Source organism: Ochotona princeps, chromosome 7 (genome assembly GCF_030435755.1).
Source record: "Ochotona princeps isolate mOchPri1 chromosome 7, mOchPri1.hap1, whole genome shotgun sequence".
In the NCBI taxonomy this organism is placed as follows: domain Eukaryota; kingdom Metazoa; phylum Chordata; class Mammalia; order Lagomorpha; family Ochotonidae; genus Ochotona; species Ochotona princeps.
The window spans coordinates 71249231-71265429 of NC_080838.1; the positions used below are offsets into that span (position 1 = coordinate 71249231).

General features: G+C 38.4%; 2 protein-coding genes across 2 annotated transcripts in view; both read right to left on the reverse strand.

The window, feature by feature from the left end:
- PRR27 (proline rich 27) lies at window positions 1–14842 on the reverse strand. Its single transcript, XM_004596255.3, has 6 exons — window positions 14703–14842; window positions 9336–9397; window positions 8323–8346; window positions 6765–6788; window positions 1828–2731; window positions 1–88 (listed from the first exon to the last, which is right to left on the reverse strand). Exons 2-5 carry the CDS (start codon window positions 9384–9386, stop codon window positions 1844–1846), a joined length of 987 nt encoding a protein of 328 aa, XP_004596312.1. The 5' UTR covers window positions 9387–9397; window positions 14703–14842; the 3' UTR covers window positions 1–88; window positions 1828–1843.
- LOC101519317 (alpha-S2-casein-like) overlaps window positions 13445–16199 on the reverse strand; it is a 17185-nt gene continuing 14430 nt past the window's right edge. The window contains exon 14 of the mRNA XM_058666649.1: window positions 13445–13489. Coding sequence (XP_058522632.1) covers window positions 13445–13489 — 45 coding nt within the window. The remainder of the gene's footprint in view (window positions 13490–16199) is intronic.

The following is a 16199-nucleotide window of genomic DNA, read 5'->3' on the forward strand; positions in this document are numbered from 1 at the left end:
TTGGTGGAATTGGTTGTTTTATTATAATGAAATAATCTAGGGAACAGAAAGAACAGTTTTGCAGATTTCACTGTTTCTGCCTCAGTATCTGAAAAAGATAAATATTAGTTTTACTATACATCTGTCTACAAATTAATGTTTTTTGTAATGATTCACTTAAAATACAGGCTAACTTGATGCTATAATTGATTTGCATGCATATGTACTCAGAAAAATTTGTTTTGTGTGGATACTAATTTCAGACAACTATCGTCTTTTGATACTGAATGATCTGAAGTAAATACCTTCTTGAGCTTAATGGAGCCTTTCCTACAAAAATAGTTTTTTCCTTATTTAGAATTAAATCGCTTAAATAGAATTAAATAACTAATTAAAAAGCAATAGCTTAATAGATAAGATACTTAGTCCAAATACAAACTGAAATTCTGAAATTAAATCTTTTTAAGAGTTCAAACTATCTCAACTTTTCAACTTACATATAATAATCAACTTTCCATCTTACATAATAGTGAAATCAATATAAAATCATAGATCAATGGTGAGAATTTAATCAAAATTGAGACTTTAATATTCTTGGCAATGGCTGTTAAGAGGCATTGTGATAATAACCACCAGTATTTAATTAGAATTCCACCTTAGCTATTTTGAAAGTCCTTCAGGAATTTTCTATCCATTGAACTTTTATATCAGTAAAACTAGAAGAAACCTTTAGGATAGGATAAGGAGCTTGAAAGTAAGGTAAACAAATGTTTGGCATATCCCCAGGGGATGACTGTGATAAAATGGCGAATGGGGCACTAGTCACCTCTAGTTCCAGCTATCTGGAGTTTCCAATTCATCTTGTCTGCTAATGTGCCTTGGAAAAGATTCCAAGCACTTGTTTCTGGCCCAACTGTGGCTTATGTGGAAGTTTTAGGGTTAACTAACATACGGAAACTCTCTCCTGAATTCTTCCTTCCTTTCCTGCTTTTGAAATTTTTTAAGAGAATGTTTCCATATAGTGAAATATGTGCACAGAACTATTTGTATACACAAAAGAACAACAATTTTATGGTGTGTGTGGGAGGATTCAGTGGCATAGCAGCCTAAGGGTCTGCCAGCAGCACCAGCATTCCATTTGGGTGCTGGTTCGTGTCCTGACTGCTCCACTTCCCATCCAGCTGTGTGATTAGGTCCTGGGAAAGCAGCAGGGGATGACTTTGGAGGAAGCTCCTGGCTCCTGGCTTTGGATAGGCTCAGCTTTGGCCGCTGTGGCCATTTAGGGAATGAGCGAGCAGATGGAGGATCTCCTCTCTTTCTCTTTCTGTAAATCCTTTCCAATGAAAATAAATCTTCTAAAAAGTTTACAGAAAAATGGAGTCAAATATGTTTTTGTTTTTGAAATTTAGATCTAGTCTTTTTCCCCGAACTATGCATTCTCAAGAACTTTTAGATTATCATTCAGGCAATTTCGTGGCTGAGTCTAAAAGTGAACAAAGCCAGGCACAAAGGTGTTCATACGCTTACTTCAAAGTGTGAATTTGCAGCCTAGTTGGTGGTGGCAGGAGGAAGATGTTGAGGATCAGAGCAAGGGGAGCATGGGATGGTCATGAATATTGAGAGGATCTTGGGTGGTGGCAGTTACGTTCATCACTTTGGGAATTTGTTTTTTGGATATATTAAAATTTATCACAATTTTCATTTTCAATATGTGTGGCATGTGGGATGTCAATCTTTCATCGATAAGGCTGTTTGGTTGGTATGTTTTAAGGGTTCATGTGTTTGTGGGGAGGTTGTATTTGTTTTCTATAAATCATGCTTTACTGTGATGAAGTACAGACTACCTACCTGACGGAAGAGAAGGTTAAGCATCTTCTGCAGAGAGAGGTGGAACGATCAGAGGGTTAGTGGTAAGAGGTTCATCTGCACCAGGTTCATCTAAAGTACGCTCATCTGCAGCAGACTCAAATGACAGCGGTTCAGGTGCGAGGGGCTCTGCTTCAGCCAGCTCCGCAGCAGCTGCCTCTGCTGCAGAGATAGGTTTGTTTGCAAGAGGTTCGTCTCCTTCTCCGTCTCCAGCAGATTCGGCTGAGGCAGGTTCTGCTGCCATAGGCTCAGCTCCAGCAGGCTTGGATGAAGCAGGGTGAACTGCAGCAGGATGAGCTGCAGCAAGGTGAGCTGCAACAGGGTGAGCTGCAGCAGGGTGAGCTGCAACAGGGTGAGCTGCAACAGGGTGAGCTGCAACAGGGTGAGCTGCAGCATGTGCTGGTGCAGCAAGGTGAGCCATAGCAGGTTCAGATGGAAGAGGCGCAGATGCCACAGGCCCAGATGGAGCAGGTAAGCCTGAAGCAGGCTCGGATTGAGAAGGTGGGGCTGCAGCAGGCTCAGATGGAGGAGACAGGCCTGCAGCGGACTCAGCTGAACTAGATGGAGCAGCAGGTGCTGCAGGAGCAGCGGGTGCTGCAGGAGCACCAGGTGGGACAAGTGGGGATGCCCCAGGAATAGGAGCATTATACCCACTAGCTGGAGGATAGCCTGGGGCTTGGTATGCATACTGCTTCCTAGGAGCAGTGAAAACCCAGGGATATGAAGGTGTCTCTCTGCCAGGACCAGCACGTGCAGGATAATTGGGACCATTATTTGCTGAGGGGTAACTAGCAGATGGAGGAGGAGGAGGTGGCAAATTGTTGTTCCATAAACCAAAAGGAACATTTGTGGATGGATTAAGTGGGTAACGATAGCCATTGTAATCCTAAAGGAGAAACAAAGAAGTCTGTTAAAATGCTTTGTTTGTCCTAGCTACTTGTTACTCATATTATGAATGTAATTACATATGCTGTCATATTTTTCATTTTTATTTATATAAAGAGAATACATTTCACATATTTTACAATATATATTTAGGAGCATAGTTTTTCCCACCCTACCATCCCTCCTGCCTGCATAATCCACCTACCTTCCTCTACCTTCCTTCTTTTTTATTTTTCTTTTCTTTTAGATAATTTTTACAATAGTGTGTTCTCATTTCACTTTGCAATCACAGGCTTAACATTCCAAAAGATAAAGATATCAACAACAAGATGTCATAGCAGGTAGAAAAAAACAAATTACTCCTGCTCAGGAGTATAGACAAGGGCTATAAGCAACAGTCAAATCCTAGGGTGTCAATCTCACTCATGTAGATTACATTTTGTGTACTCTGTATATTAGTTATCAGAGATTAGGGAAAACATAAAGTTTGTCTTTTGGGACTCCAAATTATCTGTTCTTAACACTCATGTGGGTTGGTGGATCCCAAGTAAGTCTGGGCTGAAGTTATGGGTGCTTACGCTCCCAGCTGCGTGGTTGCAGCTGGAGGAACTTGCGCTGGGTCGCCTGGGCACCAATGGTGCCAGGCAAAGCTCTTGGGTTGCCTGGTGGTCCACTGCAGAGACTTGGGTTACACGGAATCTGGGGAATGGCACAGGTGGGGATGAGCAGGACCTGAGGGTTCATGCTCTGGTGAGGAATGACTTCTCTGGGATTTACACAGATAAGGCTATTCTACTTGACGGGCTAGAACATGGAACCCACCGGAGTTTCAGAAAACAGAATGGGAACTGTGAGGCTGGACCATGAAGCCAACAAATACATGAGTGAATCAAATGTGGGGGTAGAATCTCCAGGGGAGTATGTGGGCTCACCCATGTTGGCATCTACAAGATCTGTGGCTGGGAATTGGCCTGGTTGAGGAGCTAACCGGATGCCCCATCTGGGCTTGAACTCAACTGGTGAACGTTGAGAGCCAGAATTAGAGCATTGTGCTGGGCTGGACATGGCTGCAATCTCCCTTGGCACAGATGTGGACTGGGGAATACCAGACTGGGCTAGACTCCAGCACCCACAGGTACTCAAGAGAGTGAGGGTGATTGTAGAATAGGTTGGGCTAAGTCTCAGCTCCTGCTGAACCACATGAGAGCTGTGTCTGATCACAGATTAGGTGTGGATGGGCTATAACACCCAACAGTAAAAATCATAAAGGGTATGGGCCAGTTGGGCAAGGGCATCATTCCTACCAGGTGTGGATAAAGTCAATCTGGGCTAGGGACCCATCAGATCTGCCACTAGGAGACCAGGTAGAGGAGTTTGGTGAACTCCTTTATCAGGTTGCAGTCCCTGCAGGTAAGTCCAAGAACCAAGAAAAGGAGCAGCCCAAACCAGGCAGGTTACCCAAAGGCATACATGCGGGTCAGGTCAGGGGGTGGGCCAGGCTGGGACAGTTTATAATATCTACTGGAAGATCTGAGAACCAGGATGAGGTACAGGAGGGACCTGGTCGGGCCTCATCACCAGCCAGTTCACACTGGGGCTGGGACAGGGGGCTGAAACACTCACTGGTAGATGCTGAAGTAAGATGAGCCATGCCAGTCTGGGGGTGGGTGGTGGGTGCTGGGTCTGTGAGCCCCAGTGACAGGAGGACCCTTTAGTTTGTCTATGAGGTGGGTGCTGGATCTATGAGCTTCAGGGGTAGAGGGACTGGCAGGGCTTGGGTCACCTGATCCAGGTCCTGAGCCCCACTGGCATAGTGGGTGTCTAGTCCGTGAGTCCCAGAGGTAGGGAGTTTGGAAGGGTCTGGATCTCCTGGCCGAGGTCACTGGGCCTGCCTACATGGTGGGTGTCAGGTCCATGAGCACTGGGGGTGAGATTCTGGCAGGTTTTGGGTTGCATGGCCTAGAGCCTTGGGCCTGCCTGCATGGTGGGTACTGGATCTGTGAGCCCCAGGCTTGGAGTGTCCAGGGGGTCTGGGTCTTCTGGTCTAGATACTAGGGCCCACTTGTGAGGTGGGTGCTGGATCCATGAGCCCTGGGGTCAGGGGTTTGGAGGGGCCTGGGTCTTCTGGCCCTGGTCACTGGGTCAGCCTGGTAGGTTCTGGTCCATGAGACCCAGGGCTTGGGGATTCAGAGGGACCTGGCCCAGGTTCATGAGCCTACCTATGAGATCTGGTTCCCCTCAGAAAAAAGGATGGAGTATTGGACGGCAGACCATGGTGCACACAGAGGACATGGTAGCCCATTTGGGCCTGCAGAGGACATCTCGTATCACAGCAGAAAATGGAGAATAGAATATATGGACAACTACCTCAACCAAATGATGACAGCAAATATCTGGGCAGCTAATGGACATTAGAAGGGATTCCTCATCCATAGATCAGCGAGATCAACAGCATTTTGGAACTACTGCATCCACCTGGGCAGAACCCTCGGAATATACGCCACATTGTGATCCTGGATTGATGTTGAGTGGCCTTTCCCCATCCTTGGGTAATGGGATGGTTGGGAGGCTGGGTATGACTTATCCCCTTATCCTTTCCCTCTCCCCCGTCCCCCGGAAATGTGAAGAAGGAATAGAAAGTTTGGAAAAAAAAAACCCACTTATGTGAACTATAAAACTTCTGAGACAGGATTAATCATTTAACAAGATTAGATAAATCCCATTTGAGGGAGAAACTTTGTTTTGAGGCAAATAAGAGTGTTATGGTCTGCTTCATTTTCCAACCCAGGTTGGGACACAAACAGAAGGGAACTCCTGCACTTTCTAGAATTCCTGTAGGATGACAGGATTTAGATTTCCACGCCTCTTTTTTTGGTGCCTGCTGCTCTGCCAAATGCCCTCAGAAACCTTGGGGTCTCTAAAGTGTTCCCTCGTTCTGTGTCTTCCAGGCACCCCGTTTTCAAAATTTGCCCTCTGCACTCCTCCTTACTCTTCCTCAAACTCTTTACTCCTTCATGCTGTGCAGCTCAAATTATTTATAAGACCGTTAACAGGCTAGATGTGAATAACTTACCATTGGTTTTGCAAATTCAGGAAGACATCTTAAAGTTTGTAGAAAAATAGAATTAAATGACGTTGACTCTGTATAAGGCAATTTTGAAACCTATGCACATTTTCCATGAGCTTTTCTAAATTTGTTTTGTACCAAAAAAACCCTTTAATTCTAATTTTCACGAGCCACTGTGATAGCTTTACCTGTTGTCTTGGTATACCTAATTAGTTAATTAAGCTGCTTATTAGCTGATCATCAAATTTCAAACCAGATTTCTTTGGTTGAATCTTCATATTTTTCTGTGGTATAAGTTAGTCTTTTATGTGTATGCCAGACTGACAGGAAGATTACACAATTCTATAAGATTTTATAAAAAATTATGTTTTTAGGTTTCAAATACATTTATTGCATCATAAATGTGTCAGTTTTCATAAGCAGACCAATTCTGGTTTCAAGATAGTGTCCTGGATTCCTTGTTTTGTTGCACAGCTAGCTGAACTACAATTCAAAGACTTTTATTTTATAACATACATATAATTTCAGGTGTGACAGACAATATATTTGTGTGTTTTTGTTAGTACCAATCTAAAGATAGGATTATGTTCTTTAAATATGTTCCAAGAGACACCAGTTATGAATGTAGACATTTTTATATTTGTTGGAAAACATTGCTTTCTTTATTGGTAACACTTTTCTATTATGTAAATCTTACTTAATTCATATAATTGAATTAATATTAGAATAACTCAATATCAGGAAGTAACAGTAAATAGCATATTGGAAAAAATAATTACAGGATATTTATTATAAGTGTGCTTATTATTATTTTATATTTAAATTAGCTTTTCATAGGATTGCTTTCTTCTAATTTTCAAAGTACCATAAATACTTTAATAGTAATCAATAAAAATACTATTTTAAGCAAAAAATGTAAATTACACTTTAATATGCTAAAATATAAATAAAAATGAATATATTTTACCTCTTCGCTGGATGAGAAGAATTTCTAAAGCAACAAAGGAAACAATATTAGTTTGAAATTTCATACCGCTGAATATCTTTCTGATCATAGCATGCACAGAGAATGACTATGTTAGAGTTTTCCAAGAGACTAAGCTATGCCTTGTTCTATTTTCCTGTGGCTATGCATACTCAGCCCTGTGTACACTAACACAGCCTTGCAAATTAGATGTGTGGCCATTAATTATGATTTCCTGTCAATTCCAGTAATTCTATACTGTCGATTAAACTTCTCACACATAGCTATTTATACATTTTTTCAGACATGGGAAATCAAGTGTTGTGTCTAGCGGTATTACCTTCAGATATTCAGATAACATCGTTATTTGTGTTCACCAGAAAATCCCAGTGACTAAACAGGGATTTACAACATCACCTGTTCAATAAATGTGGACTGTACTTTGGCAACCTTGAAGTATTTTATATTCTGATTTGAATTACATGGCTCATTTAAAAAATTGTAAAATGAGTGCCTGCTTTGTATTGTCTCTGTGTCATGTATTGGAAATTACACACTAGGAAACACAGGTGAGGTTTCTCTGATATTGTGTCTGGAATGCAGCATAAGGCACAGTTTCTAATTGAAGTTTCATGATTTGATCCAAATTTAGGTTGGTTCCCTCATCACCAATTTAAGTGTTTTCTCATGCATCATTTTGCCAGTCTCCCTAATGCATGACGCAAGTGATGTGTATTCTTGTACATTCACAGAGCCAAGTATCAATTATTTAGTTGGATTATAGAACCCTGGAATATGATGATTATAATATTAATTCGTAGATAATTAAAAATACTATTATTCCTTGCTTCAGTTTTTTAATTTATTTTCACAAAATTCCTTTTTTTGTTGCAAGGTGTCTAATGGTATGCACTTTTCAGATCTAACATTGTGGCCTTTTTTTTTCCTGCTAGATTGTCATGTCTGTCTACTGCACAATTGTCGCTGCATGTATGTAGACTTTTAATTCACTCCCATTAACAAATTTTGATTAAAAAATGACAAGGAACTTAGAAGCAAAGTGAAAGTTTATTGCTAAATGCTTTGGTCTCCTACCTAATCAATGAATATTTATCACATAAAAATCATCCAACACCCTACATTACACCCTTCTATGAGTAGTTTCTAGTTTCAAAATTCCACTTCAATATATGTAAGGCACTATTATACAATTTCTTTATCTTTAATCTGGCATATAATCCTAGCTTCCGTGGGTACAACCACTTCCTAATTTGTTCAAGTAAACTAAGACCATTGAGTGGAAGCTGGGCCGAGCACACATTAAGTGCACGTTATTCATGGCTCTGCTCTTTGAAAAGGAACACACACCTGCTGGCCAAACATGGATATTGTAAATAACTTTGTGGCTGTAAATATTTTCCCAACCGACCAATACAGATTATTAACAGTACTAATATGCTAACAGTTATGTCAATTACACTGTAAAAAAATGCGAATAAACTCTCAATGTAGTATCCAATTTAAAACAAAAACAAATACATTTATATAAAAAATGTTTTACCTCACGAATGAAGGGGAAACGCCTCTAAAAAAGATAAAAAGGAATATTTACTTTGATTACAAGTATTTTGTTGAAAGCACCTTTTTAAAAAAAGATTTGTTTTTATTGAAAAGGCAGATTTCATGTACAGAGGAGAGGCAAAAGGGGTCATCTCATATTTGCTGGTTCATTCCCCTCGTGGCTGCAGTGCTGGAGCTGAACAGAGCTGAAGCCAGGAGGCAAGAACTCCTGTGGGTCTCTCACATGGGTGCAGGAGCCTAAGGATTTAGGCCGTCTTCTGCTGCTTTCTTAGGCTGTAAGCAGGGAGCTGGATTGGACATGGAACAGCCGGCACATGAACCAGCGGCCATATGGGATGCTGGGGCAACAGTGGAGCCTTAGCTTGCTATGCTACCTCACTGGCTCCTGTTGAAAACATCTTTACTAACATTCCTACATTACTAAAGAATCTGTATGGACTTTTTCCATTACATTTTCTTTTCTGAAATATAATCAGTATTAATTAACTATATTATCTACAGAATTGCCTCGGTGAGTTTTATTTTAGCTGGATGGATTTTGATTTGTAATGTTCTACATGGACATAAATATTTGCTGTGTGATATATTATTCAGCTGTTTTCATTGGTTTGGTTTTGTTATTTTCTTCTACCTTCTGGTTTTGTCAGTGTGCAAGTGCATGTGAGTATGCATGCCCATGAATGTGTGTGCACGTATCTCTGTGTGTGAGAAGTGGAGACACTTTCTCAACACCCTACATGTTTGTTTTCCAATGAGGTTTCAAAATTTTCTATGAATTCTTCCCAGATTATACAGTACAGAATCAGAATTTAAAAAATGGTGTAGGGAACATGTTTACTGTTTTAAGGTTAGATTTTAATTCCAGTAGATCTAGGGGATAGAATAAAAGAGAGAGGACAATAGATACAAAAGCTAATAAGGTTAGTAGCCTTTCTTCTTACAGTTATTTGAGGGATGTCCAATTGCTACAATGAGAAAAATTCATGTACTCACCCTCCTCGCTAAGGCAACACACAGGATGCAAGCCCAAATAACCAGCTTCATGATGATCGACCCTGTGAATATTAACATTAGGAAATTGGTTGTTTCAGGTGATATACAGTGTTATCTCTTTATTATTTCTCTTCCTCTAGAGAGAAAGAACAATATTTGGGCTTATAAATCATTTCTTCTTTCCTTCCTTCCTTCCTTCCTTCCTTCCTTCCTTCCTTCCTTCCTTCCTTCCTTCCTTCCTTCCTTCACCTTGCAAGGGTTTCTGAAACAGGAAGATTTATTGGGATAGTTTTCTTAGAATACTGTATTGCAAATATCTGATAAATTCTGAGAATGTCTCTATTTTACAAATCTCTTGGAAATCGCCAGTTTTACTAAATATGATGGCTCTGAATTATAAATGCATTTACAAGAAACTACCTGAGAAAATACACTCATATTTATCTCTGGTTTTGAAGCAGATTCTAAGTATGCCAACTGAATACAAACTAAAATTATTCTTATACATAACGAAATGATGATGCTATTTATAATTTCTGTTAATATATTCACTATCAATTTAATGAAGATAAAATCAACTATTAATTCCAGTAAGGGTGAATAAATACTTTTTCTTTATGAAAGATAATAAAATAAGGTATTTGTTCTTATTAGGATAAGTCAATTAAATTTAGTAATTATAGGGATTTTAAAAACATTACTTAAGAAATGAAAAATAATCCAGGTTTGTCAATATTTAGAAGTCTTTTCTTTAGAGTTTCAAAGTCTTTCAATTTATTTATCTACTCATATATCACTTGTGACTTAGTGTTTTAGAATGTTCCAGAAGGAAGAAAACATTTGTGTCCCATTTAAATAATGGATTTTTTTCCTTATTTCATTTCAAATAGCCTAAGAAAGAAGGGTGTATTTTCTCTCTTGAGACTTTAGAACCAATATATTTTTCTAGAGTTTATGTGAATACCTAGATCCAGTCTGACCCTGGAAAAGGGTAATTCCTTTGATGAATCTCCTATGCAGCCCTGCGGTGAGAATTCCAAGTGATGACATGGGTCTACATAACATTCTTCATTACCAACCTCTTGTAACTAATAGAGTCTATGTATATTTTCTTGTATTCCAGCACCCTTTTAAATCCAGCTATCAGAGATCATGTGGACAATCTGAAAAATTAGGAAGATCTTAAAATGAAAAAAGATGGCTTCATTCCAAGGTGGAAAGTAAGGATTGTGGGTCCTAGTCTTGACCTGGAAGTGGTTTCTGATTTTTTCTCCAGAAATATTTGTAAGAGGTCTTTAACATATTTTTATTCTTCTGTTTAGCAAGGAATATGAAAGAAATGAACAAAAAGACCTATCAACTTGGCTTGTGGAGTACTCCCCTCATTTCCAAGAACCATAAATACGAAAACTATTCCCACAGAATGATGGTGAAGCAGAAATATGAAGACTTTATTAAACTTAATTCCTAAATGAGCTTTACAAACATTCACCATGTGAATGTATTTTGACAACTGTTAGAAGGGGTGGTTTAGGAACCCTATGCTTTGCTTCATTTTATCTTAAGCATGTAATGAAATGTAATAAATATTTTTTTCTAACAGTGTGGTTTCTATTCCTGTATTAGTGTCCCATTATGAATTCCTATTCTAGATAAGGATTAAAACATGAAAGCATCCCCTAGCTTTGTGAATTCACTATTGTAAGCCAACACCATATTTAACATGCAATATTAAGTAATAAACTACAGTAAGACATTGCATTGGCTTGCAGTGTCCAAATCATATGTCATAGTAATGTGAGGTGTTTTGGCTGGACCACTTCTGGACCACAGCAGTGGTTGAAGTAATCAGTGGGATTGAGAGAACCCTCTCTTCCAAGTAGGTAATCTTTCTTATTCTGCACTACACTAAGAACCACCTACACTAAAATCTCCCGACAAGAAAAAGTGGCCAAACATGAACATATTCCCTCATTGTCTACTGAACAGAAATACTTAATATTTGGTTAAAATTACAAGAACTATATGAAGGCAAGAAAAACGTCTGAAGATGAAAAAAAAAAATCATTAAGCCAAAGGAAGCTGTTATGTTGGAATTCCCAAACAGAGAATTTAAAAAATATCTTCAGCATATTGACAATTCTGAGAGTACAGATACTGAAGGAACACTGAAGTAATTACATCAGAGATGTAAATGCAAGAACTGAAAAACACTCACTGGAAGAATACATTTGTTTGGCTGCTGAGAAGACTTCATGCAGCCCAGGGAAGAATCAGAATGCCCTCAGAGATGTAATAGAAAGCACCATATTGAAACACAAGTTGAAAATTTAATGAATTGTGTAATGACTTGTGTAATTTTGCTTAATTGTAAGCACAGGAGTAGAAAAAAAAACAGAGCAGAATAAATATGTGAAACATAGTGGCCAGGAACATTCTGCAATTAATAATACGCCAAAAGCCCAAATAGAAGTTGATCAGAGAAAATCAAGAGGAATAAATTCTACATGCGCAGGTACTCACACCACAAGTCACAGATGGATACATACTCTCTCACAAACACAAACCTCCCCATCTCCACATAAGCATGTACAATTAGTTATGAAATTATTAAAAGTACTTGGAACCAAAGGCAAAGAGAAAATCTTGGATGCAAATAGAATAAAATATGTATTACATACAGAACAATAGGAATATTATAGTAAACTTTCCAGAAATGAAGAAAGAAGAAAATTGGGTGTGATTAAAGAATTCTATCTACCTGTAATTCTATGTCCATGGCAAATAGCCTTCATAAATAAAGGAGAAATATTTTCTTAAACAGAAATTAAGGTAGTAAAATATAGGGAAAAATAGGTTTGAACATCATTTTCAATCAACCTGATGTAATTGCATTTGTAGACGACTTTACTGAATAATAGCAAAACCCACAACATTTTCAGTCCCACAGAGCATTCATCAACATAAACCACACTTAGGAACATACATGAACCTCATCATGTTTAAACCAAAAAGCAAAGCCCTTAAAAACTCTGTCTTAGTCTGATATAATTAATTGAAATATCAATAATAGGATAGCTTGTTAAGGTACCATTTGGGATGCCTGTATTTCATATAGGAGCACCAATTCCAGCCCTGGTTACAGCACCTCCAGTCTCAGCTTTTGAGAATATATCTTGTGAGACAGCGGATAATGCTTGGGTCGTTGCCATCCGCAAAGGAGATCTTGATGAAATTAAGGTTCCTGACTTTGGCCTGACCAAGCCCTGGATGCTGTGCAAGATCTTCCTTTGCTCATCCTCTGTGTTTTTCAAGAAGTTGAAAATAAAGATCTTGCATATTTGGAAATTAAATGTATGTAAAATTATATTTTGTTTCATTGTCTTTAGTTCCACAGTATCCAGCGGAGGCAATGGTTCTCAAAGATTCTTAAGTTAGCTCCTTTTCTCTCTGTCCTCTTATAAGATATGGCTTCCCTCTTATTTGGCTACCCTATATATTTATCATATCATTATATTCATTTGTCACAATGTAGTTCTATCCTAGGTTTCTTTAGCATCCTAGTTTATTTCTTTTTTTTTTAATTTACAATTTGGAATATTTCTTTTTATTGATTAAACATTCAATAGGATTTGACAAACAGAGAAACACAACCAGCACCCTTTTACTGGATGTTAAGAGTCCCACAACCCTAAACTTTTCTTCATGTGACACCCTTAACACTGTAGTCAGTTCCTTCTCTCCACTCACTTTTACCAATCACTTTGTAGTTTTCTACTCTTACAATGTTGCCTTTTCCTTTCCATTTCCCCCCCATACCCTTCTTCTCTTTCTTTACTCATTTCTCCTCCTGTCATCTGTTATCTTCTTTCTGCCCCACCCCTTCCTTCTCTTTTTTAATCAGGCAATGGTTATTGATACCTATTCCAACTTAAGACTTGAAGATACACAGGACATGCAACCAAGTGAATAGAAGGAAGATAGAAATTCAATAAAAATGGTCAGAAACAGCGATAAGCACACAAAGTTGTCTTATTTTGCTAGAGACAAACCTCAAATTCCACAAATAGCAGATGATTTTAAAGACTGTTGGACTAAAACATATTCTGTTAGTTTGCTGTATTGGCAATAGGATACATTTCTTCTGTGACTGCCTGTGGTACAATGAAACAATGTCAAGAGGTTTAATTCAAAATGATCTGTAAAAATAAATTACTGAATATGTGGCCATATATGCAATTGATGATCAGATACTAATATTGCATTTTAAGTTTTTTGCATTTTTTACTTTTAATATTTTCTAAATCTTCGATTATAGGAAAAATCTTTAGACATCCATATATTAGTGAGATAAAAATGGGAGCAGGTATCTGACAAATTCACTGATGGCAAAAGGGGTTATGAACAAATACTCTCTCAGCCTAATGTATTGTAGCAAATATTAGGACTGAACCTAAAAACTCATCTGACTCTTAAATCATATTTTGAATAATAGGGATTAAAATAAATTTCACTTATACTGGTTCCTCATATTGCTTTTATTTTAATTGGAAAAGCTAACAAATAGAGATATTCAAAGTCAGTGGTATGTATGTGTCTAAATTGAGGGGCGGCTTTAGAGATTAAGCAGGAGAGTTAGGAGCCAATTTCAACATAGATATCAATTAAAATCATTAGAGTGGATATTATTCAAGTGTGTAGTCAGAAAGGAAGTGTCTGTGGTCAGAGTCTTAACACATCAAAATGTTTGTATAGGTGCAAAATGACCCGTATATGAAAATTCTGTGAGGAAATATTAAGAAGAATTATAAAAAAGTTATCAGAAAGTAAATCTAGGAAGTAAACAGGACTAAGTAGAATTGTGTTCCTAAGTGAGGCTTGTTTCTGCTATGATTTCCTCATGTTCAAGGTGTATTAAAATTAGTTACACCTCTAACACAATCATAGATTTAATAGGACAAGGTTAGAGAGACAATCGTATGATTAAAAATTGCTCAGTTAGTTAATATATTATAATCATTATTTTTGCCAAAATGGATATCATTGAAAAGACTAGGCTGCAGTGTGTGTGTGAGTGTGTGTGTGTGTGTGTGTGTGTGTGTGTGTGTATTTAAAAGAGGTGTTAATTATGAACTGCAAGAAAGTTACATACCCTTGTAGCTTAGAGAGAAGAGATTTCAGTCAAGTCATTGAGGTGGGATATCAGGAGAGAATTGGTTTATGTTTGGTGAAATCAATGTTGTATATGAAGTAGCTAAGTTTCCTATTGAGAAGAATATGAAGCTGCAGGAAAGTTGAGGAAGACAGCCAACTCGAATACCAACAATAAAGCTTGGTAACCACAGAGATCAGGAAACACAAACTTACTTTAAGATTCAGCAGCTCAAGAGTGGCAGCAGAAATCAAATAGGAGAAGGAATGATAGGAAATTTCAGGATAATAGTTGAAAGAATCGAGGCTGAAGTCTGGAGTGCCCAGGAAAGGCAGCTAGGCCCATAGAGAACAGAGATGATGTATTGGAATCTGGGTGTCAAGGGGTTAGGAATTCTACAAAGACAAAGAAAAATTCTCTTGGCTTCTACCTGCTCCGCCTTTTAAAAGTACAGGTTACTGCCTGAAAAACTTTTCAGGGTTCAAACTGCATGAGAAAGGAAACAAAACTAATAGGGATTGAATATTATGGGAGACAATGGGAGAGTTAAAAGACTGGAACAGTTTATGGAGTTGAAGACATAGTCTTCAAACTTTACTTCTTTTCACTTTTCAAATACATCTATTATCTAATATGACTCTCCTACAAAAACTTCTGTTTTTGTCCTCACATCATAGCCCAGTTTCCAACCTCAAATCATCTTCCCTTATCCTTCTCTATTTTAAACATTCTCATCCCGCCATCTTACGTGGATACACTTGAACTCCAGAAGTGTTCATTATAAATCAAGCATGCATTCAATTGTTTAATGTTTCCTCATTTGGCACAACACCAATGGAATCTTTGAAACTTTGTTTTTTAATTAATTACATTGCATTATATGACACAGTTTCATAGGCTCTGGGATTCCCCCAACCCATCCCCATACCCTCCCCCCATGGTGGATTCCTCCCTCTTGTTACAATATTACAATTCAAATTCAGTCAAGGGAATCTTTGAAACTTTGTAGTTTCATTTCCTGTATCTACTTGAATGTGATATTGTGATTAGAGGATGCTTAAGAACTGTGGTAAAAATTTGAGATGAATTCTGTGGCCAATTATATATAAGAATAAATCAGAAAAATGGAAGAATAAAGACTGAATAGCAATGTAAACCAGCTGTGGCTGATGGACATAACTTGTAGTGTTCAATGGTATGTTAGTTGAAGTGCAATGGAAGTGCCCAGAGACTAAGCAAAGTTAATTTGGTGGCAGCCAAGATAGCTGAACGGATACATGCACATGCATTTAAATGGATTTGAGTTTTGTTTTTCTTCATTTCAAAGGCAGGTGGTGTGGGTTAGGAGAGAGAGAGAGAGACAGAGAGAGAGAGACAGAGAGAGAGAGAGAGAAATTTTCCATTCCCTGCTTCCTCCCCAAATGATTATAATGATCATGCTTATGCCTTGCCAAAGCTTGGGGCCAAGAACTCCATCTTGGGTCTCACTTGAGCCTATTTTCGTACCTTCCTAGGTACATAAGCAGGGAGTTGTATCAGAAGCAGAGCAAGTAGAATTCAAATTGACACTCTGATATGGGGTGCCCGCACTGGCCACTCCTGATAACACCACCAGCCCCCGAGTCTACATGAACAGTGTAAATGATGATTCCACGCCAAAGAATGCAGCTGAAGCTTTATTTTCTTGGGAAAAGGAACATGTTTCTGTTATA

Bases quoted from the DNA above. Each gene is read 5' to 3' on its own strand.
- PRR27 (XM_004596255.3), bottom strand. From the start codon at position 9,386: ATGAAGCTGGTTATTTGGGCTTGCATCCTGTGTGTTGCCTTAGCGAGG. The intron at 8,347-9,335 runs GTGAGTACATGA...TATCTTTTTTAG, and splicing joins GTGTTGCCTTAGCGAGGAGG to AGGCGTTTCCCCTTCATTCG. The intron at 2,732-6,764 runs GTAAAATATATT...TTTCTCCTTTAG, and splicing joins TCTTCTCATCCAGCGAAGAG to GATTACAATGGCTATCGTTA.